At 41.4% G+C, this 25,269-nt stretch overlaps 1 protein-coding gene across 8 annotated transcripts in view; it reads left to right on the plus strand.

The window, feature by feature from the left end:
• GIGYF2 (GRB10 interacting GYF protein 2) overlaps positions 1 to 25,181 on the plus strand; it is a 75,674-nt gene extending 50,493 nt beyond the window's left edge. For 5 of the 8 annotated variants that reach the window (XM_041467535.1, XM_041467534.1, XM_041467536.1 and 2 more), the window contains 20 exons: positions 3,322 to 3,539; positions 3,628 to 3,787; positions 3,865 to 4,065; positions 4,555 to 4,745; positions 5,447 to 5,606; positions 7,498 to 7,664; positions 8,036 to 8,124; positions 9,123 to 9,230; positions 9,762 to 9,859; positions 10,355 to 10,455; positions 11,251 to 11,412; positions 16,388 to 16,546; positions 17,675 to 17,911; positions 18,496 to 18,618; positions 19,229 to 19,432; positions 19,555 to 19,760; positions 20,059 to 20,213; positions 20,658 to 20,827; positions 21,164 to 21,311; positions 23,414 to 25,181. In XM_041467535.1, the coding sequence (XP_041323469.1) occupies positions 3,322 to 3,539; positions 3,628 to 3,787; positions 3,865 to 4,065; positions 4,555 to 4,745; positions 5,447 to 5,606; positions 7,498 to 7,664; positions 8,036 to 8,124; positions 9,123 to 9,230; positions 9,762 to 9,859; positions 10,355 to 10,455; positions 11,251 to 11,412; positions 16,388 to 16,546; positions 17,675 to 17,911; positions 18,496 to 18,618; positions 19,229 to 19,432; positions 19,555 to 19,760; positions 20,059 to 20,213; positions 20,658 to 20,827; positions 21,164 to 21,311; positions 23,414 to 23,481 (3,125 nt within the window). In that variant the 3' untranslated portion in view covers positions 23,482 to 25,181. The remainder of the gene's footprint in view (positions 1 to 3,321; positions 3,540 to 3,627; positions 3,788 to 3,864; positions 4,066 to 4,554; positions 4,746 to 5,446; positions 5,607 to 7,497; positions 7,665 to 8,035; positions 8,125 to 9,122; positions 9,231 to 9,761; positions 9,860 to 10,354; positions 10,456 to 11,250; positions 11,413 to 16,387; positions 16,547 to 17,674; positions 17,912 to 18,495; positions 18,619 to 19,228; positions 19,433 to 19,554; positions 19,761 to 20,058; positions 20,214 to 20,657; positions 20,828 to 21,163; positions 21,312 to 23,413) is intronic. The other 3 variants (XM_041467537.1, XM_041467538.1, XM_041467541.1) reach the window with 3 other exon arrangements.
• Positions 25,182 to 25,269: the final 88 nt, after the last annotated feature.

Here is a 25,269-nt window from a genome sequence, read left to right on the forward strand (position 1 = left end):
TAGCAGTGAGCCCAAGGCTTGACTTATCATATGTTTTCTATTTAGAGCAAAGCTAAAAGGCAAATTTTGAAGAATATAATTTTCTTTTCCCCAGTGTTTGGTCACAGTTGTTGATCAGACACTGCTGCTTTGTTATCTAGTTGAGGCAGCATCAGACCAGCTACCTCATGATGCAGCATGATACTCAGGAGTGGAGTGTTCTGTGAGTACCAGCCTGCATGCTTTAGCTTAAAAGGAAGAGTAGACCTCAAAGTTCAGAAGTTCATTCAGATCTTGAACTTTTTTGGATGTTCTGAGGAAGGTTTTGAAAATTTGTCTCAATTCTGTCATGTAAATTTTGCTTATTTGAATTTTCAGTGTAGTAGAAACGAACTGAACTTCCTTTACCGAGTTTTAGCAGCTATCATTGAAAGCTTGTTCAAAGACCTATGTGAATCTGCAGAAAAGTTGCTAATTTTGAGATAGCCTGAGCTGACAGCTGTATTGTCCTAGTTCCAGCTTTCATCAGAGCTGTATTTGATTTCTCCTCTTAGTAGTAGCCACAGAACTATCAAAATGGTTTAAGTCACATTTTTGCTTTAAACAATGACCTTAAATCAAATTGGCGAGGTTTAAACTACTTCTTTATACTTATTCTGGTGTTAGGTAATAGTACAGTCATATGTCCTGCTAAAAAAAGAAGAATGTCTTCAGAGGACTGTTTTCATTTGTTTAGTTGGTTTTTCCTGTGGCTTGTCTCTGTGTGTACTCCCTGCTAGGATCTTTACACTGACTTTAATAACTGCTAGAAGAGTGTGATCACAGATTTAGATTCACTGGCTGCTTCAAAGTTTTGGAGTTTTTTTCTTTTAATTTTTAATTATGTTTTAAAATTATCAATGTCTAAAAACCCCCTCACTGTTGTTACAATTCTTGCATTCATACAGTGATTGCCTTTAAATTTACAAGGCCAAGTCTGTTTTGTCAGAAACATATACAAACCTGTTTTGGTCTCAAAACTAGTGACTGATCTATAGATGTTTATGGTTTTGGCTACCAAGTCAGCCTTAAGGAATAGGAATAAGTTTTTCTTGACTGGAATTTCTGATATGATTTTGTGTCTTTGCGTAAATAGCTCTTCAAATTGGTCTTTTTCCAGATAAGCATTTGAGAGAGGCCTTAGGCTGTACTTTCATGTAAAGATTTTTTAGTTGCTGCTTTGTTTGAAAGGCTTTTCAAATTCATCTTGATTCACTCCACTTTCAGAATCAGGTGCTGTAATTCAACAAGAGTTGCATTTTTGGGCATTGTTCCTTGCGTTTCTTAAATATCATGAAGCAACTAAAGTACATTGGAGAATCTTGCTCCAAAATTGAGCAAAGTAAGAACTAGGTCTAGATATAATACATGACCAAAAAAGTGTACTATTCCTTTAAGTGTTCTGCTTAGCATTTAGTATTCTTTAGTATATATTTAAAATTTCACTGCTGAGTTAGAGGAGAACATGTAACTACTGCATAATGATAGTATACGGCTGAACTTAAAGCTGTGTTTGTGTCCTAACTGCTAGCTAAAAAACTTCAGGTAAGAGTTCAGGTTTATCTCCCCTCTTGGCTTGCTTTAAAGGGTTGGCAGCCTGATATTTCAGACCTGAATTATGGCCTATATTCTAACTGGGCTTTTACAAACACATTTTGTTACTAAGAAATGAGGGCATGGCTCTGCTACACTTATGTCTTTTTGCCTCTCCACGTAGCTCTGAAAATGTGGGAGCTGTAAAGGGTGGTGTGACTAAATCTCTGCAAGTAGACTAAATGGTTTTTCATTTGAGCTTTGAAGGTACTTGGGCTTAACAAAGTGCTTAGAATTCACCTTCAGAAACTACATTTCTGGGTCTCACTCTGAAGAGCTGCACTCCTGGTATTGGCATGTGAACTGTGGAAAAATACAGGCTCCTCTCAATGCAGGCTCCTCTCCCCTGCTGGGAGCCCTGACATGGACGTGGCTGCTTGTAATGAGGAGCGGTCTGTCCAGGGACTCAACCAGAAATGCTGTCTGCTTGTCAACAGCCTCTCACACTTAAATCTCTTTCCTTAATAACATTAAAAAGATTGCCTCAGAACATTGATTTGATGGTTTAATACTGCTTTCTTTGCGAGGCATAACTAGAAGTGTAGGTTAAGTTATCCTGTGGAATTATTTGCAAATAAGCATATAGGGAATGTGAAGGCCTTGTTAAAGCATAACATTTGTGTTTCCTTGGTAAAATTTAAGATTGAAGTTCAGAATGTTTCTGGAAATAGTTTTATATTTCTTGTATTTGTGAGACGAAGGTGGATTTTTGCATGGCTGATATTGATAGTTAGGGTGTTAAGGTCAGTGTGGAAACATTCATCAGTCATGAAACAGGACCACGTTTCTCCCCGTGACTGTGATTTGGGTTTTTTTGGTAGACATTTGATACTGAGAGGCTGCACTGATTCTGATGCACAGGTTGTTGGACCAAAAAAAAAAAATTTTACTTTTTTTTAAATCCAGTTAAGAACAGCCACCATGAAAAGCTCTGAGGTGTCTTCATTTTCCTTTGCACCTTTGTGATAAAGATGGCTTGTATTTCATGGAAAGCTGTGCACAGTCCTTTCACTCCCAATTTGTTTTCCTTAGCAGACAGCTCTTTACAGCTTAAATAACATTATTGCACTCAGAGGATTTGAAGCTTGGCTGAATGAAGGTGTCTTCTGAATATGAAGTTTATACATTAATTGGGAATGCTCTCCCATTTCTTATCTTTCCAAGTTTTGGTATTCCGTAGCTAAAAAAAAAAAACATTCAAGAGACTGACCAGTCCTTTCAAAGGTATTTGAACAGATGTCACTCAATTTTTCATGTATATGCACAAAAGAATATCTGAGGGCAAGAGGCAAAAACATGGGTGTTTTGTTCAGGATGCAACTTCTGCAGTGCCCCTGAAGGAAAACACAAAGTCTTACACATGTAAAGGTGCCCCACAAAGGACTTAAATCAATGATGGCAACTAGTGTTGCTTGTCTTATTTTGGTGCCTGTTCTAGATTTTGTAGCCAAGCTTTTTTAGCCTTATGTGGTTTTTAATGATTATTCCACAGTTTATAATGTGAGGATATACAGTGGACAATACTTGAGAGTGGACAATATTCCTGCTTATTGGCAAGATGCTCCTTTTCTTTGCCTTGTCCTTCAAGTTGCCTGGTTGTAGGCGGGCTGTACTGTGTAACAGCTTTCTGAATTGCTGTCAGTGTCCTTCCCCCCCGTTGTGTGAGCACTGCCCCAGGACTGTGTGGTAAAGCTCCTTTCCCTGCCTTAGACGGCCCTCATTCCGCAGGCTGGCGGGAGCACATGGAGCGACGGCGGAGATTTGAGTTTGATTTCCGGGACCGAGACGACGAGCGGGGCTATCGCCGCGTGCGCTGCGGCAGCGGCAGCATGGACGACGACAGGGACAGTCTCCCTGAGTGGTGCTTGGAGGATGCAGAGGAAGAAATGGGCACCTTTGACTCCTCTGGAGCGTTTCTCTCTTTAAAGGTGAAAAGCTGCTTTGGGCCCTTGGGTCACTTGGTGCAAATGACCTGTGATGTCAGGTGGGTTATGGATGATCGCGTTGACTTTGCAGAAAGTGCAGAAGGAGCCAATACCGGAGGAACAGGAGATGGACTTCCGGCCTGTGGAGGAAGGGGAGGAAAGGTCTGATTCTGAAGGGAGCCACAATGAAGAAGCCAAAGATCATGAAAAGACCAAGAAGGAGGGGGAGAAAACAGAAAGAATAGTAGCAGGTAAGGGCGACTTCTTCTGCAACTGTCAGTGTAGAATTTCTGTTAACTCAGTTACTTAGAGCTGTGCCTCGTTACAGAAGCAGTGGAAGAAGCAGCTCAGGCGTCATCTCCAGCTGCCAGGTCAGACACCCCCCCGAAATCCCAGCCTCCAGACCCGCTGCAGACAAACCTTTTTGAAAGGAAGGAAGAGTCTGTGCCAGAAAGAACAGAAAAAACAGAAGATAAAGAGAATCGAGTGGAGAATACACTGTCAGCCAAAATGTCCAACAGAGGGGAAGGTAAGAAACCTGACAGATAAATTTAGTAAGTTTCCATTACTCACTGTGAATAATTCTGGCCCCTTAAAAGAGGCAAGGACTGGTGATGGAAAGCCAGAGTTCACCACTTGGTCTATAAAAACAGGGTTTGTTGGATATGGCATCTCAAATGCTTGCAGTGCACTGGTACTTCACACTGAAATGTGGTCCAGAGAAACATCAGCTAGTTGTGGATGTGCCTCAGTGTGGTACAGCAGAATAATCTGGACAAATGTGTGTGGCCAGCAAATGGGATGTGCTCAAATGTGCCAAGTTCTGCACTGATAGAACTAAACTCTTCCTTCAAGTTAGGCTGGGTACCTGTGCTGTAAGCAGTAAATTCAGGAAGATCTGAAAATACTTTTGCTTTGGTGCTAAATTTGAGCTGTCGAATATTCTCTGCGTTAAGTTTTTAAAAGTAATTTTCATTTATGTAAAAGATGCTGAACTAACTTAAACATTTTTCTTTAGATTTGGCTTCTCTTGCTCAACCTTTGCCACAGATTTCTGCAGACACAGCTGCTTCTGCTCATCTTTCTCCTCCTGTTTCCAATTCAAATCCTGCTCTGCGGCCAGTTCAAACACCTGTCACAGCTGCTCCAGGCATGGGCAACATTCCCACTGATCCAGATGATGAAGAGGGCCTCAAACACCTAGAGCAGGTAAAATTTCTCTAATTCCATTGTTGTTGACAGTTGTGAGACTGGAGGAATGAGGAATGCAGAAAATATTTGAAGCCCATAAAATCAGAGATGCAGCTAAAACTTTACACTCCACAATGTATACTGAGAACTGCTTCTCTCTTTTTTTTTTTTTTCAAATAATTCAAGCTATTGTATTTTTCTGTGCTATACCCTGTGTTAAAGAGCTAGAGACCATAGTGCTTATGACCACTATCATGTAGCATTATGATATGCCTTAAGAAATTATGTATGTCTGTTAAAACCCCCAAACAAACAAACCATCAAACAAACAAAAACCCAACCAAAAATCCTGTAAGTGAATCACAGCACTGTGTTGATGAAGCTGTAGTGACTGCTGAGATGTAGAGCCTTCTTTGTGCTCATGCTCCCATGCCTGTTTTATTTTTCACTGTGGTACTGCATGGAACCTCCTTGGCAAGTTGCTCTAAAGCTTTTCGTAAGGAGGTGAACTGTGCTCGTTCAGGATTCTGCCTGACCAGTGTGGTAGACAGAGCTCCAGCTTGGTGTAGCAGTCACCCCTGTCCTGGGGCTGCCTGTTGTTCCTGGTACACTCTGGAGCACTGGGTAGCGCAAGCTTGGTTGTGTTTGGTACACTCATTTCCAAATCTGTAAGCCCCCATCTAACTTGTATTTCTTGCTGGTTTTGATGTCTCTTCCAGCAAGCAGAAAAAATGGTGGCATATCTGCAGGACAGTGCCCTTGATGATGAAAGATTAGCAGCAAAAATCCAAGAGCACAGAGCAAAGGGTTCCTCTATGCCCCTGTTTCATGAAGCCATGCAGAAGTGGTACTACAAAGATCCACAAGGAGAAATTCAGGGTAGGTCTGTGCCATTTACACTTCCTCTTTTGTTTCACAGAATTGTTAGAGTTCTTCAAAGAATTACCTCCAACAGATGCTGGTGCTTCTTTTTACAAAAGCAGCACAGGGAATTTACCATTCTAGAACTAGCTTTTGAAAATATCTTCAACCCATCGGTGCCCCCATGAGCTCAGCAGGCCGAACATCCAGAGCTGTGCGTTATCGTGGCTGGGGTTTGCCATCACTTCATGTTCCTGTAAATTAGGTTAGACTAAAACCTGTTTCACATGCCATTAGTTACTCAGATTTCCAGATAACGATGGAAACAAACAGGAATGTGACCACTCAAGTAGTTCTTGTAAAGAATCCACAAACCTTGAAATCAGTTTTCTGGACTCATCCTGAAGACATGGAATAGTCAGGGAGGGTGTTTTGTTTAGAATCATCGGAAAGAGGAATCAAGTTTCCACCAGCCAGTGCTTGTGCAGAATCTCAGTTTAAATTGCACTTGCAGCCACTGCTTTGTCAGTTCATATAACAGATAGGAACTGCTCCCTGCTTTCAATTTTGGCTTAAATTTTTTTTTTGTAAATAAAATTTGAAGCAGGCCTTTCATATAGATACTTGCATCTTTGCTTTCATAAAGTTCATTTCTTTTGGAGGTGCCAGGGCTCGGTTTAGCAGCTGCTTATCTGCTTCCCAAAAGTGCAGTTAAACAGTGAATTCCTTCCTTGCTGTACTTCACACTGTGTAGTGTGAATGATTTCTCAGCTGTGAACTCCAGATAGGATTGGTGGGGGTGTTGTTTGTGGGATCTGTGTCAATCTCTTGTCTGCAGGTATTGCATGTCTTTAGGGGGTTTTTTCATCCCTTTAAGTTTAAAGAATGTTAACCATAAAATGCTTTTATTTGCTCAGTGTATGTCAGTCACTGCTCGGTATTTATTGGTGGGTGACAATCTAAATATTTTTGTTGTTGGATTAAGTACTTTAGTGTGATATCAAGAAGTAAACACTTCCAAATAATTTTTTTTTCTTGGTATAGCCTCTTGTGGTTTCATATTCTCTAGGAGGAATTGCCTTGTAGAGGTACTCCTTACAGAGAAGGCAAGGGTTACTGAATGTTCCTACTTTTCAGAAGATGTTTTGCAAAACTTACGTGGTTCCTACTTGGTTAAATAATATTTTATACTGGTGTTCTCTGTGTTTGAATATGTAAAATTAGTATAGGAACCCTCCTTTGAAAGGAATGACTGAAATCTTTCTTAGAAAAAAAGAGGAAGAAAAGGAAAAGTGTAGATTTTTACAAAGGAAAGAAGCTCGATCCTCAGTATCTTAAAAAATGTACTTGTTCACTTGAGGTGGATCTGTTTATCTACTAAGTTCCAGAAGCAAAACTTGTGTAAAACATGAGGGTTCCTCTGATTTGAAGGCAAGAGTTGAAGCAGGCTAAGATTTTTAATTATCTGTGCAGTGCAGTTGGGAAAGCAGCACTTGTGGTTTGAGCAGTGTCAACCAGCAGGTACTGCTGAGCTTCAGAATGGAAGCTGCTGCCGCTGTGAGCCTGAAGCAGTAAGTGCTGCTGGAGAACAGCAGGGGGATTAGCTGGACCAAACCCCACACCACAGTGGCTCCTTGGCTTGCACCCCAGAGCTGACCTGTCTCCCTCTAAGGCAAGGTGAAAGCCGTCATGCACTTTGCCTGAGGCTCTAGGGCAGTGCTGTAGCCTCTGTGCAGATGTGCACCGACACTCCAGCCTTGGATGAGCAGTGTCCCCATGAGTGGGTGAGGAAGACAGGAATGCCTGGTGCTGGGCACTGTGTGACCATAGGCAGCTCCTTGTTTCCAACATGCTGAACCTGGCCTTGCTTCCCTTTCCCCACAACGTGTGTTGCTTGATGTGATTTCAGGTCCGTTCAGTAATCAGGAGATGGCAGAGTGGTTCCAGGCTGGTTACTTCACGATGTCACTGTTGGTGAAGAGAGCCTGTGATGAGACTTTCCAGCCACTTGGAGACATCATGAAAATGTGGGGCAGGGTTCCCTTCACTCCAGGCCCAGCACCGCTTCCGCATCTGGTAATTACGTGACAGTTACAGTATTGAAATAGTCCTCTAACAAGTGGGAATTGAATTTACTCTGCCTTGGAATTGCAAGTGTTCCAAGCACCGAAGTTGATTTTGGTGTTAGATTACTTTTGCAAGAGTAGAAAAGACATGTAATTTAAAAATGTAAAAATTTAAATGGTGTGGCTGGGAGGCTGGGTACTGTGACATGTAAAGGTGCTGTGTATTTCACAGCCTTTGTAAATCTTGATCTTGGTATAGGTATTTTTCTATTTTCATTTTTTTTTTCTGGTCAAAATACAACTTCTACATCGCTTGCATTCGCAATCTGCTACTCTTAGTATATATGTTACTGAAAAAGAATATTTTATCCCTAAACATAGGGCGAGCTGGACCAAGAGCGACTGACTAGACAACAAGAGTTGGCTCTGATCCAAATGCAGCACTTGCAGTATCAGCATCTTCTAATACAGTAAGACTTCTTGTCCCAGAGATCTTCCAGTGGCTGTGTTCTGCTCTGTATTTTTAGTCATCTAGGTTCAGCTGCTTGTCGTTGTTTCCTTGGGCAATGGGGCTGGGAGTGCTTCACCTCCAGCAGCAATAGCTGCTTCCACAAACACTGGAGATGTTGATAGTTACAGGATTAGGGCAATGCGTCTGCCCCAGGCTCACTTTTCAGAGTCCTTGCTAGTGTCACACAGAGCTTTTGGTGAGACTTGCTTTATAGGTAGCTGTTATGGTCAGTCTGAATCCCAGGTGTCCTAGTAATGACTTTCAGATGTTTTGATGTCAGGAGAATGCTGCATGTCTTTGGCTCTGGAGATGGAGAAGGTGGAACTTCCCTTTGGTCTGCTTGCTCAGCTCTTTGAAGATCAGTGAAAGGTCCTGCTGGGCAAAGCAGTTTGAAATCCATTTTGCCAAAGCTGTCAGTTGTTCAGTTATGGCCAGCTCATGACAGCTTTTTTTGCAGCAGCTTGAAGGAAAGCAAGCAGTCAGTCAGGGTGCTTTTTCAGGGGATCCTGAAAGCGTGTGTCATGACTATAGTTTTTCAGTACTGATTGTCAGCTCATGATCAAATGAGGCAAGAGCCTGCTCCTGTGCTAGGCAATGCCTTGACATACTGGGGAAGAGTCTGATTGCAGGTGGGCAGTGATCAAAGCCAGATTAATTTGAGCTAAAATTATGGAATTTAGACAAAAAAGGAAGTAGTGTTGCCCAGCTTACAAGAAAAACATGGGGCAGTAATAGCCAGGTGACATAGCTGAGGGTGAAGAGAAGTGTGGTTCTGCTCATGTGAGCCAACTGGCTATATTATTGTATTTTGATTCTTGCCAAGCTCCTGTTCTGTGGTTTCCTCTAGTATTTAGCATGTACATTATATGTGTCAGTGGGCATTAGTCCCAGAGCATGAATCTGTCTGCAACTTGGATATAAGTGAACAAATACCATTTGTCTGCTTCTCTTTTGAAGACAACAGTATGCACAGATGCTGGCTCAGCAGCAGAAGGCAGCACTCTCATCCCAGCAGCAGCAGCAGCTTGCTATTCTCCTTCAACAGTTCCAGGCCCTGAAGATGAGGTAAGCTAGCCCAGGCTTGTACTGAATTCTGTTCCTCTTGTGCTCTAGTTTGTATAACAATAATTACATTTTGTCAGCTGTCTGTCCCATCTAAGTTTTCTCATATTTTAGGATTATGTGTGTTGAAGATAGTAATGAGAATATAAGTATGTTTCAGAATAACAGGAAACAATTTCAGGATATGGAGTACTTATTTATATATGTAACCTTTGCCTCAGAGAGTGTTTATGGAAATGAGAAGTTTGAATTGTACCTGTCTGACAGATATGTTGTGCTGGTCACCGAGGAGCTTTGCCAGTTCCTCAAACTGGCCTCTAAGTAACAAGTGCAACACTGTAGCTTAGCCCGTGACTTAGCAGGGGTGAGATCAGCTAGAACTCTGCAAGCAACTACTGTTGTCCACATCATATTTTTGTTTTAAATAGAGGTGTGGAAGGAAAGCAGTATTTTACAAGTTACTGAATCTCATAAGTGTTCAGAGCACTCCTCTCCCTGGAAGTGGCGTGTTGACTCTTCCTGTTGGTATTACAGAATATCTGAACAGAACATGATGCCACCTGTTACAAGGTCTGTGTCAGTGCCGGACACTGGCTCAATATGGGAACTTCAGTCAGCTTCACAGCCTACAGGTAAGGTGCTTAGCCTGTGTCGGGTCTCTTGGGAAAAGTCCATGTGTTAAGAATCAGCATCTTTGAGATGATCCCTCCCTTTTTGACACAAAGGGAAATTATTTCTGCATTGTGATGTTTAACTGGATCAACCTACTTTGCCTTGCAGTAGAAGTTCTATTTGAGAGAGGTGAAGAATATGGTAACTTTTCCAGTGGTCATATAAGTCTAGATCTGAAGGGATTGTTCTATTTAAAGATGTTCTTCTCTGATGGGAGGAGCTGGAATAGCTGGTTCTTCTGTGGATTTTCATAAGAAGCCCAGCCTTCCTTCAGTCACAGACAGGCCTTGTTATCCAGGAGGATAAGGTGGCCCTCTACTGACTAAAGCAAAAGTGTTAACATGATTTTAGTTCCTAAAACATAGTAACAGCATACACAAGATTCTCCTCTTTCAGATATGTTTTGTTCATGTGCTTATTTTTGCTTGTCAATGTTTGTTTTCTTCACTGTCTAGTCTGGGAAGGAAGCAGTGTCTGGGATCTGCCCATTGATACTGCAGCTCAGGGACCAGCTCTAGAACAACTTCAGCAGCTCGAGAAGGCCAAGGCTGCAAAGGTCAGAAACTGTTTCGTACTGTAAGAAGTTGGGATTGCTCTTCTGCAATGTAATTGTGGTTCTTGAGCCAATGGAAGACTGAGCTCTTCAATGGATGATTTTGACTAGATTTTCATGGAAAACACCATGAAGAGAATAGGGGTTATAAAAACAAGTTATGAAATCCTTGTGGACAGATGTTTGGAAATCATTGCTGTGGAGGTACTACTGACCTCTGAAATAGTGTTGGTGTTCTACATTTGTGATTAAAACCTCTTCACTAGCCACCTCTGTTTTAAACTGAGATCATCATGAGCTGTCAGGCCAAACCCTGAGTTGAGACTAGGTAGTTGTACTCTTAATCCTTGTGATTTTCACCCAAACTGGTTTGGGGAATCATAACAGTCCTATGTGCTATGCTAGGGTTATTCTACATGTACTCTTAGTATTAAATTTTTTTGTGAGTTTGAACCTGTATGACTCTGTATATTTCCTGAAAATTACTATTTTATGATGACTGCATAGCAACTCACTACTCACTTCCAGAGTCAGAGGGTATGTTGAGGAGCTGATGTAGAAAGACTGACTGGAAAACTGGTGTTTGCTACAAACAGAAATTATCAAAAATTGTTCTGGACTGTTTCAGGAATCTGACCTCAGTAGGCAGCCAGCTGATAGGTAAAATTGCAATTAAGGGAGAGCATCTGTCAGAGGCTTCATCTGTTAAGCTGTTACTGTAATATCAGCAGAGTTGCCCTAAGAAATGGTGTAGGAATACGTTACCTGCATCTGAGTATAGTTTTATGTGAATTGTAGCTAGAGCAAGAGAGGAGAGAAGTGGAAATGAGGGCCAAACGAGAGGAAGAGGAGAGGAAAAGGCAGGAGGAGCTTCGGAGGCAACAAGAAGAGCTACTTAGGAGGCAGCAGGAAGATGAGAGGAAACGACGGGAAGAAGAAGAACTGGCCCGCAGGAAGCAAGTGAGTTTCCCCAATGTAGTTAATCTCTAATTAATTATAATTTATAAAACTCACTTTAAGAATCCTGTGGGGTCTAAGTAATCTTTGGTAGGTGTGTATGAAGACAGTTTTAATATTTTTCGTGTGAGTATTTTAAATTATGATTCTTCTGTTACTGATTTTTTTAAGAGCCCAGACTTCAATCTGAGAAATGGGCTTTGATGGTTCACTTTAAGATGGGTTTCTGTTTGTGAGAACAGGGCTTTTATTCCATCTGGAATATTCCCTCTCAACTTCTTAATGTCGATGTTAGACTTTAGTTAGTTGCCCAGTTACTGCATGTTTTGATCTTTATTTCCCATCTTTGCAGTCAAGTGTTTCATGAAGATAAGTTCTGGAGTAGATGGAGCTTGAGCAACTGTTTCAAATGAGTAAGAGGTAGAGGGCTGTAGTGAACAAAAAGAGATGTGACATTCGGCTTATTTTTCCCCTGTTGTTTTTTTTTAACTTAGTAAATTATTTTTTAAAATAAATTATTATCTGGGTTAGAGTCTGTCAGCTTTTTTACCTGAGTTGATACTTGGGAAAGGAAGGGATGTAGTTTGATCAAGCATATTTCTTAAAAAGAATTATGTGATCAGTGTTGCAGTGGGAGAATGAATGTAGGAATTGTAGTATGTTCTTAATCATCCAAGAATACACAGTGGAGACATTACTAGTTTGTCATTTCTAGCATTTACTTCTGAATTCTGTATGGAAGAAAGTATAGTATTCCTTAAGTGTTGCAGGATGGAAAGACAGTGAAAGTTAAAGTTATTACTTTGCATGTGAAGGATAAGGGCAAGCACAAGGCTGAGCTTATTTGCTAAGGAGTTAGTTAGTAAATGTCCTGAAAAGTACCACGTGAAAGAATAAGAGGCAAAAGTACTAAATAATTCTGTCCTTTATAGTACTTCTTATGAGCAGGAGAATGAATGTAGTATGTTCTTAATCATCCAAGAATACACAGTGGAGACATTACTAGTTTGTCATTTCTAGCATTTACTTCTGAATTCTGTATGGAAGAAAGTATAGTATTCCTTAAGTGTTGCAGGATGGAAAGACAGTTAAAGTTATTACTTTGCATATGAAGGATAAGGGCAAGCACAAGGTTGAGCTTATTTGCTAAGGAGTTAGTTAGTAAATGTCCTGAAAAGTACCACATGAAAGAGTAAGAGGCAAAAGTACTAAATAATTCTGTCCTTTATAGCACTTCTTATGAGCTTAGGTGGGCAGCTGTGAAGCGTGTTTCTGCTTTAAGGATCAGACACTTCTCAGGAAGCCTCTAGAATCTCTAGTTTGGAAGTTCATTGTAGATCTCTGTTCACTCAGGGTTTGGGTTTTGTCACAGAAGGTCTATTTTAATTGATACAGTATAATATGTAGATAATTTCATGGTATCTTTTGGAATCAAGTCTGCAAATAAATGGCTCCTTGCTTTAGTGTATCTACTTTGTGTGCAGGAAGTCATTATGCTGTACAGAAAAGCATCCTCCACTTGAGGTCAAACTAACATGGAAGCAATAATATACTCAAAAGTTTAACTTTTGAGATTGATTGCTTTAGATCTGGTTCAATAACAAGAACACATTTTTCATCTGGTAACTCAATTTGTGTCATCTATGCTGGCTTCAAGTAGACTTGGTTTGTTTCTTTTCACTAACAGTTTTGCCTCTGTATATAACAATGTCTGTTAAATTCCAAAGTTTTGTTGTCCACTTTGGATTTGTACAGTAAACAGTCTGACTCTCCTGTTCTGAGATGCCATGGGAAATAACTGTTTACACAAAGGAAGCAGAACGGGGTTGAAGAGCAGTAACAGCAAGTATCTTAGTTCATTACCAATGCAATAATTGCCACAATGCTTAATTCTGAGCAGTAATGTCTTAAAAAGGTAACAAAGGGTTTAAGCACTTCTCTGGAAAGAGAAAATAACATTGTATTCTGTATTAAAAAAAGGAAACTGGTCATTATTTGAATTTGACTTCTGTACTGAAAGGCATTATAGCATCAGGGATGAACTGATTTATTAGCATGGATTTATGCAGAGGAGATGATGCTTAACAAATTTGATTAACTTCTTTTGAGGAGATGACAGTGAGAGCTGAGAGGGGTGAAGCAGTAGACTTAATCTGCCTGGACTTCAGGAAGGCTTTTGATGTAATACTGCATAAAAGACTAGTATATAAGGTTAGTAAATATGCTGTTGATGGTGAATTCTAAATAAAAAAAAAAAAAACTAATAGAAATTAAATTCTGTAGGATGAAATGTCATACCAAATGTTGAATTCAGTTCTGTTCACAGTTTTCATCAATTACTTTGCACTGTAGAATTGAAAACAGTAATGCCCAGCTTGTGTAGCTCCTGTATTTCGTTTTTGTCTCTGGTCTGGTATCTTCTATTTTGTAATAATTGATTGCTTTCAGGAACAAAATTTGAGGTTTAATAACCAGTTAATAATTGTTTTCTCTGAATTACTTCTTTAGTTCTCCCTTTAAAATACCTGTTTCAAAGAGGAGAACAAAAAGATTTGTAAGCCCTAGTAACACAGAGAAGCAGAATTGCAGTTGTCACCAACTGTAAAAAATTCTTTATTTTATTTAAAAATCCAGAGTCTATTGAACTGGGGATTGCTGCTTAAAGATTTTTTTTTGTAATATTACAGATATTTTAAAAGATGTGAAATAAGCTGTCTGTACAGCAAGATGTATATGTGTGAAAAACAATTACTAAGAAAGATGCTAAAGAGCACTGGGAATGTCTTGGAGCAGGAATCTACAAACATGGGAACACTAAGAACCAAAGGATTGATTGTTTCCCATACCAGTCAGTGGCAGAAAGCTGGACGGCTTTGAATGGTTTTGGTCACATGCTCAAACAAAAACATCAAATAATAAGATACAGAAATAAGTATTAAGATAACATTTTTATAGCTCTGAAGAGTCAGAAAAAAGGCTGTGTTTCCCAGCTTTTCATATCTTACAGGGATTTTTTGTGTCAGTAAAACACTGCTCATCTTTAGTTCTGTAGGGGAGAGAAGGCTTTTACTCATGTCATTCAGCAGTGTCTCTCCTGGCATGCCTGAGCAAGGAGGAGATCTGTACAGCTTTCTTAATGGCAATTCTAGCCTCGTTTCCCTAGGGGGGAGTAGGGCAGAGATGTCACTCAAGTGTTGTCCCACAGGAGGACTCGGTGACTTTGCTCATCTCTCCCAGGTACTACGTGCTGCGTTAGGGAGAGCCCCCAGACGGGCTGGCACTGAGGACTCCTGAGCTGAGATCCTGCTCTGTGGTCTCCAGGCAAACAAAAAAGACTGACACCTTCAGCCTACTCAGCAGCCTTTTCAATAAAAGATACAGCAAGCAGAAATTTTTCAGCACTTGTATTGGGGACGCTTGATTACTGTGACTTAAGTGCATGTGTCCAGTTAATACAGTTAAAGGCCCAAATTTCAAAAATGGTTCAGGTGGTATGTGCTGCATTTGAAGCTGATTTGATTAATGAGAAAATGAATCACAGGCTATTGTTCTACATCCAGCTAGTGGAAAAACCCACTTACTGCACTTACATCTAGCACCAAACCACTTAAGTGATATTCAGGAATACGAATGAATTGTTGGCTTGCAGCCAGCACCTGTTTAGTGCCATGGGATTACTTATGAAAGATCTTCTGTCTACTGACAGTTTTGTTGTAGGCATCTGAAATTCATTGTCAGAGAAAAACGCAGGGCAGTTGTTCAGGGAACTGTAGTGTAGTTTATCTGTGCTGTTTGTACATGAAGCTTTGGTGTCAGATTGGATAAAAGGGTCTTAGTTTTCACAACTGACTTCCTTGATTTACCAGAGTTTACATCTGTGCTGCACAATTAATCCCTGCTCGTCCTATGAATAATGTATTGCTTATAAAAAACTTGTAGGAATGTGATTGTGTTAGTGGTCATTTTTAAAGGAAAACACGAAATTATAAAAGCCACAAAAGGTTCTGGTCCAAAAATTAAGATCTTCAGCTGGTAGGGTAAGTCAGACAACAGAAGGAGTGAAAGTAGGGTGGCCTTAACTCAGTTGCTGAACATCAGAGGTCAGAAAAAAAAAAACTAAGGCTTTTTTATGCAAGGGAAAGTCAGAACTGGTGGAAGAGGTCCCCAGATGGGATTCCATTTAACAATATACAGGAAGCTGCTTGTCCCCTATTCCTCAAAATCCCCAAATAGCAGAATGGAAAAATGTCTGTTTATGTTGATAAGAAAGGGTGCTAATATTTAATTTTAAAGTTAAGTAAATAATTTTAGTACTTGGAAAACATAATATGTAAGTTATTGGAAGTTATTTAAATATTTTATGGATAATCCAAAATCAAAGCCCCTAAGAGACCTCTTGTTCCCCATATTTAAATAGTATAGGGAGAGCCCAGTCAAAGCCGTTGAGACTTCAAAAGTAACTGTCCTTAAGTGCACTGGGCTGCATCAGCTTCTTTCTGGTGTCTGGAGATGTGGTTTGAGTTTTGTAGCGCTCTTGAACAGTCACTGTTCAGAAACTCCTGTAAGTAGGAAGAGCTTCCAACTTACAGCTGACAGCACCCCTCCCCAGAAGGAATTAATGATACCCAGACTTCGAAATATTTATAGATCTAGTGTTCAGCTAGTGCTGAATAGTGGAAAGAGGAGTCTCGCCTTTTGTTGTCATTCTCAATGCCATTATTTTTAAAACCAAAGATGGGCAATTAATGTCCTCTGTTTTTCATTAAAATAATTTATGTAGGAGATGCACATTGCATCAGAATTACTTGTTAACCTGTAGGTTTGTTGTGCTTAATGCACTGTTTGGTAGAGCTTAGTTAGAAGCTAGGGAGCTTTTCTTGAGGCTACTTATTTGGCCAGACAATGCTGTAATCTGTGTTCTGATGTTGTTTGTTGATAAAATGGCATTTATAGACTGACATTTTGTTCCTATCTCCAGGAGGAGGCCCTCAGGCGACAACGAGAGCAGGAAATTGCACTAAGGCGGCAGCGGGAGGAAGAGGAGAGGCAACAACAGGAGGAAGCACTTAGGAGACTGGAGGAGAGAAGAAGAGAGGAGGAGGAAAGACGTCAGCGAGAGGAGCTAATTCGTAAACAGGTGAAAAATGACAAAAGAGACCTCTTCTGTTTAATTATGGAGGCTGCCACAACAAACAGGCTTTGAAACTTGCACCAGTGCTTGAGAGGTCAAATCAGTCAAAGAAAAGCAGAGCTTGCAGACGGTATCAAGTTGAATGAAAAAAGATTGTTTACCTGTATCCTGACTTCAGACAAAAAAATCAGAATCCAGTATACCCTTAGGTAAAGAGATTTGTGTGGGAGTGGATGTTCTCCCTTCAAATTTAGCTTTAAGAATGGCTTTGCAGCACAGTGTTTATACTCCTTTCTGAGGCAGAGTACAGTATCAGAATAACTGTTTGTTTTGAATTAGCACTCTCTGGGCCTTTACTTTGTTATCTTCAGTGTCATCTGAATTGATCGGTTTTGGCGGTTTTTCTGTGCAGTGCCAAGTCTATATGCACTACCAGAGTTTCAACTTTTTTTCTTCCCTTTTCTTTCTTATTAACAGGATTTTTTTCTCCTTGAGGTCAGTATTGGAAGTCCCTATCAGGGAACTTGAGCTTCAAGACCCCTAATTGATATTCTCACAGTCCCTTGGCCAAGCTAAATGGCTTCACATTAACTTCCAAGTCCATTTCAGAATTCACAGTTAGTATTTAAAAATGCCTTTTCAGGGTCCTCCCTTGTAAGGTGTCCATCACCATTTCTGTAATTTGTTAGCAAAAGTGTCTTCTCTGGAACTGTACTGTTGAGTAGCAACAGTAAATATCTCCATCTGTGTCAACTGTCTCTTCTTTCCTCTTATTTTTGCCAAGTTTGAGTCCACTGAAAGTGTGGTTGTACTGTAAGTAGTATAAGAAGGCAGAAGGTCAGACTGAAAGGTAACTACTAGAAGGAAAGTAGTAAGTAGTGAGCTGGTGTGAATTAGGGAGATGCCATTCTCTTCCAGGTTCTTCGGTGGAGCAATGGGAAACATGTATTTTTAGGGGATACAGACTACATTACTTTATTACTGAGAAATGTAAAGGTAAATGAGCAACCCCAACAGCACAGATTACAGATAACATGGTCCCTCTGTTCTGTCAGAATATCAGTGGCACAGAGTTGAGTATTTTAAATTCTGTGAAGTCTCCTTAGACCTTATTCCTTTCTGTGTCCTGGGAAGGAAGAGGAGGCCGCCAAATGGGCGCGTGAAGAGGAGGAAGCTCAGCGGCGGCTGGAGGAGAGCCGGCTGCGCATGGAGGAGGAGGCGGCGCGGCAGCGGCTGGAGGAGGAGGAGCGGAAGCGCAAGGAGCTGGAACTCCAGCGCCAGAAGGAGATCATGAGGCAGAGGCAGCAGCAGCAGGAGGCTTTACGGCGGCTGCAGCAGCAGCAGCAACAGCAGCAACTTGCACAAATGAAGGTAACCTGTTCCTGCAGTTTTACTTGCTTTCAGCTCAGCATGGGAAGTGAAGCCACAGCTGCATTCAGGGTGGTCTGTGGTAGCTTGGGCAGAGCAGGGATGGATGAGCTGTCTGGAGAGGGAGGAGAGTAAAGAGTTGATGTGAGAAGAGAGAGGAAGAGAAGTTACAAATTGAAACCTGGAAGTGTTCTGTCAATAGAGGCACGCTGGGAAGGCATCATACATGGGCACAGATGGTTTTTTTTTTGCCACAATAAGCAAGAGCCAGTGCAAAGTTTTTAAAGCTTGGAATTCCTAAAGTGTTTGAAATCTAAATGGATTGGTTTTTTTCAGGTAATGTGTTACATTATTCTTGATACTGTATCAAAGACTGATACATCAGAGGGCAATTCAAGAAATGGTGTAATCTATATTTTCTACTTTTTCATACTTTACTATTATACCATTTTGTACTTTCTAGGGTTTTGTTAACCTTTAAAGGTGGCCTTTCTTTCCCAGTGGGCTTATACTGTTTCTTTCCTGATTATACTCCAGCAGTGTTCTCAAATGTTTTGTAATTCCTGATGATGTCTGTTTTGGCCCAGCTCCCTTCATCTTCGACATGGGGTCAGCAATCAAATTCAGGAGCTTGTCAATCCCAGACCACACTGTCATTGGCTGAAATCCAAAAGTTAGAAGAAGAACGAGAACGGCAGCTCCGAGAAGAGGTAAACACTGACAGCAGCGGAGTGCAACTTGTTAGAGGGGACTCAGCTGTGGGACTGCTTAGCTGTCACTTCAGTTATTAGAAGGAATGGTGAGGATGAGGAATGTTTTTTTGAAATGGCATAACTCAAAATCCTGTCCTTCAGGCATAGGTTCAGTAAGCACTTGTGTGAAAGTTTTTATTGCTTCTTAGTACAAGAATCTGAAAGAAGGGAAAACTGCACCCTTTTAACCCTGGGAGTGTAATATGTTAACAGAATAGTATACAGTTATTTCACATCTTTATTCTAACGTGTTTGAAGATATTCATTAGACTAGGGCAGCTAAAGGGAGGGTGGGTTGTGGGGGGAACAGGTGATGGTAGGAGAGAAGGTCATCTTCCAAGAAGCTGACTGCAGGAATGATTTGATAAATTTAGTCTGTCCAGGGCTAATCAACAATTTGTATTTATTGGTTACCTAATGTCTCCCTTTTTGGAGGAACAGTAATGGCTCAGAACAATAATAGGACAGCCAGAAGAAAGTGAATTCTGTTTAAAACCAGTTTCCAAGTTAGACTTTTGAATAGTAATGTTCATATGAAAGCATTTACAAGCACTTTTGCATGCAACAGCAAAGGCGTCAGCAGCGAGAACTAATGAAGGCCCTCCAGCAACAGCAGCAGCAACAGCAGCAAAAATTGTCAGGCTGGGGTAATGTCACCAAACCAACAGGCACCACCAAGTCCCTGCTGGAGATACAGCAGGAGGAGGCAAGGCAGATGCAGAAACAGCAGCAACAGCAGCACCAGCAGCCGAACAGAGTCAGAAATACCACGGTACGTTTATTTATCTAGTCAGTACATGGAGGAAAGCAGCTGTGCCAGTTCCCTCTGTCTGTTCATGTCCTTTCTGCTGGGTCTGTGCTAATAACCAGCATCTCTTTGTTATGTCTCAACAGCACTCTAACCTGCACACCAGCATTGGGAATTCAGTGTGGGGCTCTCTAAACACGAATCCCAGCAACCAGTGGGCATCTGACCTAGTCAGTAGCATCTGGAGTAATGCCGATACCAAAAACTCAAACATGGGTTTCTGGGATGATGCAGTGAAGGAAGTGGGACCTCGTAACTCGACCAATAAAAACAAAAGCAATGCCAGCCTCAGGTAGGACCTGGGGAAGGAGCTTTTGCAAAGAAATACTGCTACTCCTGGCATGATCACTTAGCAGTTAACTTCATGTGTTTTCCTTTTTTTTCTGTGTCATTCAGGATCTGTTTTGACAACAAAATAGCAAATAGGTGACCATTCACAGTTCTTTTTGTCACCTGCTTAGAAAATTATTTTATTCTTAAAAAGTGTTTGCATCTTGTAAAATAGTCTTATAACACTGTACTGTATATGATACTGTGGGTAAGCCTGGTAGTAACTGATAATCTAATTATATGCATTTTCTTTACCTCAGTAAATCTGTAGGTATTACAAGTAGACAAAACAAGAAGGTAGAAGAAGAGGAGAAGCTGTTGAAATTGTTCCAGGGAGTTAATAAAGCCCAGGATGGATTCACTCAGTGGTGTGAACAGATGCTTCATGCACTCAACACAGCCAACAACTTAGATGGTAAGAGATGGAAAGGAATGGGGGGAACAATATATTTTCTGTTTCCTGACAGAGTAGTTCTGAGGGACTTTAATGATATCATACCAATGTTTCCAATGCACTCAGCAAAAGGACATCATTAAATAGTGGCTAGAAGAACTGGCTGCATCCTCTTTGAGGTTTTCATTGTCCTAACTATAGCAAATCAGTGGGATTTGAAAAAGTTCTGAAGTCTGTCAGCCAGAGCTCTCCTGAGGATTTCTGGTAGTCATGGAAGCATTATCCAGGAGATAGATTAGGATGCAGTTTCATGCTGCATTGCATGATAGGGCTTTGTCATGGGGAGCTGGAAAGGGCAAGCTACTAGACCAGCAAATATTTGACACAGAAATCTGACTCGTGTTTGTTGCACGTGTGTGTTTGCTATCAACATGCACTCGCTCATGGTCTGCCTTCTTCTTGCAGTTCCCACGTTTGTTTCTTTCCTGAAGGAAGTGGAGTCTCCCTATGAGGTCCATGACTACATCCGAGCCTACCTTGGAGATACTCCTGAGGCCAAGGAGTTTGCCAAGCAGTTCCTCGAGCGCCGTGCCAAACAGAAAGCCAGTCAGCAGCGGCAACAGCAGCAACAGCAGGTAAAGGTGCCTCTGCTCTCCCTGGGGGCTGTGTGAGGCTGGACTCAGCACCCTGCTGGGTTCATCAACGTCCTGGCAAATGCAGACAATAAAGCAGCTTTCCAGGTTTTACCACAGGATCAAATTTCCCTTGTAACTTAACAGTTGGGGCCAAGTGTAGATCAGAGTGGTTTTGCATGGTGATCTGGGAAATGCTGTGGGAAGATGAGGTGGATGCATCAGTAGCTAGTGCTGCCACATGGATATAGCAAGTGCTTTGGGCTCTCTGAATATTTTCTGTATAAATAAACCAGACTTCACTGTGCTCTGTAATGTTGTCCTTAATTTGTTCTCTAGGATTCAGTGTGGGGGATGAACCACAGTTCGCTACATTCAGTCTTTCAGACCAATCAGAGCAACAACCAGCAGTCCAACTTTGAGGCTGTGCAGAGCGGGAAGAAAAAGAAGAAACAGAAAATGGTTCGAGCAGATCCCAGCTTGTTAGGTCCGTTTCAGTTTTTAAAAAATAATGTTTAATTTGGTAGTGGTGGTTTGCTTTGGGGAGTGTAGAGGATTCTTATTGACCTTAAATGGTAATACTGAACTTGAGTAGAAAAGTTGGAATCTCTTTAGAATCTTTTCAGTAGTATTATTTATTTAATGTTTGAAAAATTCTGTATCAATGTCATGGAAAACTTTTGTTGAACTTTCCTTCATGTAATGGGGTTATTACCTGGAAATGTCTTAAGTAGTTCAGGGATTTCAGTTAAATTCCCTTTCCTCCTTTGAGTTGACCTATGGCTATTTTATTGCTTTAGTCCGGATTTGTTCTTTGAAGAAAAGCATGTTTTCCTTTCTTTATGAGGAGCAGCTTTCTGAGGCTGCCTTTGCCTTGTCACCTTTTTCCAGGAGATAGCATCTACCCTAGTCAGAAAAGACAGCAAAGGTTGAAGTGGTCACAGATTTTCAGGTGGAGATTATGACCTCATTAGCAGTCCATTATTTATTTATTATCTTCTGTGTCTTAATTTTTATGTGAGGCTAGTTTTAAGGTCTCCTGTAGCACTTTATGGAAAAGTTTTTTTGAAGTAGCTTTTAAGGTACAAGGCCATTGTGTGAGTGCATGGGCACTGTGGGGTGACAGGTCATTGTTGTGTTCATGTGGAATAAATGTCTGTGTGTGTGCCCTGTATGACAGAGGGGAAACCAGGGCACTGCACCAGGCCAGGCTTTGTTGTGCTGCTTCTGCAAGCCCAATTGCTGTAGAAGCAGACAGGTATTGTCCACCTGGAGTCACGGCTTTTTTAAGGCTCTAGCCTTAAAAAAGAGCCCTGCCTTTGGTTTTTGTCTTTCTTCTATTTTTGGTCTCACCAAAGTCAGTACTTCAACTAAAGTAGTGATTTCTGCACTGGTGTGTGTGGAACTTCCCAGTGGAATCCTGACATATGCCACCCCAAGGTGCCCATCCACTGAGTCTGATGTGGGTACTCAGTTGAATATATTAAAAAAACAACTTGTGTCATGTGAAGAAGAAATCACTAAATACAGTTTAGAAGTTCCAACTGGAAGGGAAGTAGCCCATGCAGCTTTTTAAAAATGTGTACACTCTTTTACAAAATAATTTCAGATGCTTTTAGGCCACACTGCCACGTGAGGGAGCCAGAACAATCTTCCTAAACCTACTGAACAGAGCATTTCTTATCTCTCAAAGTGGAAGGCAGTTGGTTGTCTAGCACAGAGCAAACACTCTCTGTTGTAGCAAGACACTGAAGTTCAACTTTGTGTTTGGTAGCCTTACACAGGGAAACTTTCCCTGTTCTCATACTCCAGATGGGGTTTGTACACCCTTAAAAAGGGGATTTCAGTAGGAAAGCTGCATCTGATTTATTGGATTTGTTTCCTTGCTGAAAGTGTTTTCACTCTCTCACACTTTTCTCACGTGCATCATGTCCTCAGCACATATGGCTAAAAGGTTGGGTAGAAGTTTGGGTGCATCTTGAGCCACCTGATGGCCCTGGGTAACTTTGTACATTTTCATGTTGTACTTCTGAGATGGAAGTTTGTAAAAAGCATGGAAATAGATGTAATTACTACTAGATTTCATAGGTACATGCATTGAGACTTTAAAGTAAAGGGTGAAATTGCTCACAGCTCCTGAAGCATGGGAGCATGATTCCACATGTGGATTCCAAGTTCTCAGAATGCCCATTTCTTCCTCTCAAGACCTTGTAAGCATGGTGTTGACAGCCACTTCCAAGAGCCAGTTGACTTAAGCACATTTCCTTTCAAGATGTTGCAGAGCCTTGTTGCCACCATGTGTAGATGTGCCTTGTACTAGCTCTGCAGGTGACATCTTTTAAATGGAACTTGAAAACAGTGTTCTGATCTGGTTTTAAAGACCAAGTGATGCTTGTCTAAATATACAGTTGATTATCTTTAGTTTATTAAGGAAAAAATCAGACAGTTTGGGTGACTGCATCTGTAGCCTTACTGAATTACCCCTAGATTGACTTTCTCTTACACGTGGTATTGCATTTAGCAGATGTTTCGTATCAAGTACACCATGCTACAGCCAGATTTTTAATACCAGTTCTTCTTGGTTAACAGGGTTTTCAGTGAATGCTTCATCAGAGCGGCTCAATATGGGAGAAATAGAGACTTTGGAAGACTACTGAGCATGTGCAAATCAACTGGCTTTTCCTGCATCTGTTAACCATGGATTCTCCGTTTGGACACCGTACTCTCCACCTTGTGTTGTTCTTTGCCTCGCAGTGAATCACAGGATCAATCATCTCAGGCTGCTTCCTCTGGCCCCAGCAAACCCTTTCTGCCCAGGACTGCACAGGCGTTGTTCCTACTGTCAGCCCACTCGAGTGGACTTTGTTCAGAGTCCCGGGAGGGTGGGAGTTAGGCTTTGTTCACAACAAGGCTGAATTGGGCAGCAAGCTTTCACTGTGCTGTGATTCATTCTGCTGACATACCTGAAAAAAAAAAAAATCAATTGGGATTCTGCAAAGCATTGCTTCCTTCTCCTGGTTACTCTTACCACATCCAACACGTGCAGTCATATGGAGAGAGAGAGAAAGATTGAGAGAGAGTTTGTGGTTAACAGATGTTGGTCAAAACCAAAATGCCACACAAATACTGACTTGGCTGCTCCATCAGGGCAAGAGGTGCTCTCCTGGCCAGGAGTTGCATTCATAAGCTACCCTTAGAAACTGGCAACAGGAGAGGGGCGGTAGTGGGCACAGTTTAGCTTGGGTTGGTTTGAAGTTGCACACCCCCTGCAGCCCTTCTCTGCACATAATTTTTGGAGGGAAAGCTCGAGTCTGTCTTCATTAGGTGGTGATGCTGAAGCTGGTGGAGTTCCCGTCGGCATTCTCCCGCCTTCCTGGACAAATGGGGACTTCTGCTCTGGAAAAAGGGGGGTGGCATCTCTTCTTTCAGGCTGAATTTACCCCATAAGTGCTACCTTCAGAGGGTTAGGACCAGTTTATTCTGAGCTCTTTTCCTGCAAATTTGTCTCGTTTAAGAGACAGTGGGATCTTTACAGTGTGGATCTGTAGTCTCTGGAGAGGGTGGACCCTGGCTTTCAGAGACGTGCCAGCAGCCTCCGCTGGTTGTCACTTGAAGCAGTGCTTAGGTATCGAGCAGAGATGCCCTTTCGTCACGGAGAGAGACACTGGAGGACGAAGCTTTGTGCAATGATGGCCCTGCTTATCTTCTACACCTTAAAAGTACTTCATGCACCTTCACTGGGATCCATAACCTCTAAGTGTTTATGGAGTCATAACCTTCCTCTCTCACCGAAAGATTAACACCACCTTCCCTGCTCCACGTAACCACCCACCCACCCCCACACACACCACAAACGACAGAGAAGGAAAACTGCCAAATGCACTTAGTTTGAACCCCCTGGTCCCATCTCCCGTCCCCAGAGGGGTGTAACCTGCGAAGGGAGATATGCTGCAGTTTTGGTGGAGTTGTATAAAGGTGTCTGTTATTCTGTCATCACTGCCTAAAGAAAACAGTTTGAGTTGCTCAAGAGCAGTTTGGCTTTGGATTTTATTTTGTTTGGTTTATTCATTTTTTGGGGTCACCTTCCCCTCCTCCTCCTCTCTCTTCCCCCGTCCCCAAACATGTACAGTAACTATACAGAGACTGCTGCAGACTTGTATATAGTTTTTGGATCTGATAGCATGGAGAGACTTGGAACTGTTGCAAATCTGGTCTCCCTGTCTCCTTTGCTTTGTAAATTCATAAAAGGGGGAAGAGGGGTAGTTAAAATGTTTACAAAACTTTAAACTCCCTCTGAACTTTTGCCAGTGTGGGGGGGAAAAAAGAGAGAACTTAAATAAAACCTGGTTGTATTATATCTGAGAGAAAACTTTCTGCTTGCTTTTGTCAAAGCTGAGTATTGAAATAATTCCTGGTGCTAAAACCCACCCAAACTTGACTTGCAT

Source organism: Pyrgilauda ruficollis, unplaced genomic scaffold (genome assembly GCF_017590135.1).
Source record: "Pyrgilauda ruficollis isolate IOZ18807 unplaced genomic scaffold, ASM1759013v1 scaffold209, whole genome shotgun sequence".
Taxonomy (NCBI): Eukaryota; Metazoa; Chordata; class Aves; order Passeriformes; family Passeridae; genus Pyrgilauda; species Pyrgilauda ruficollis.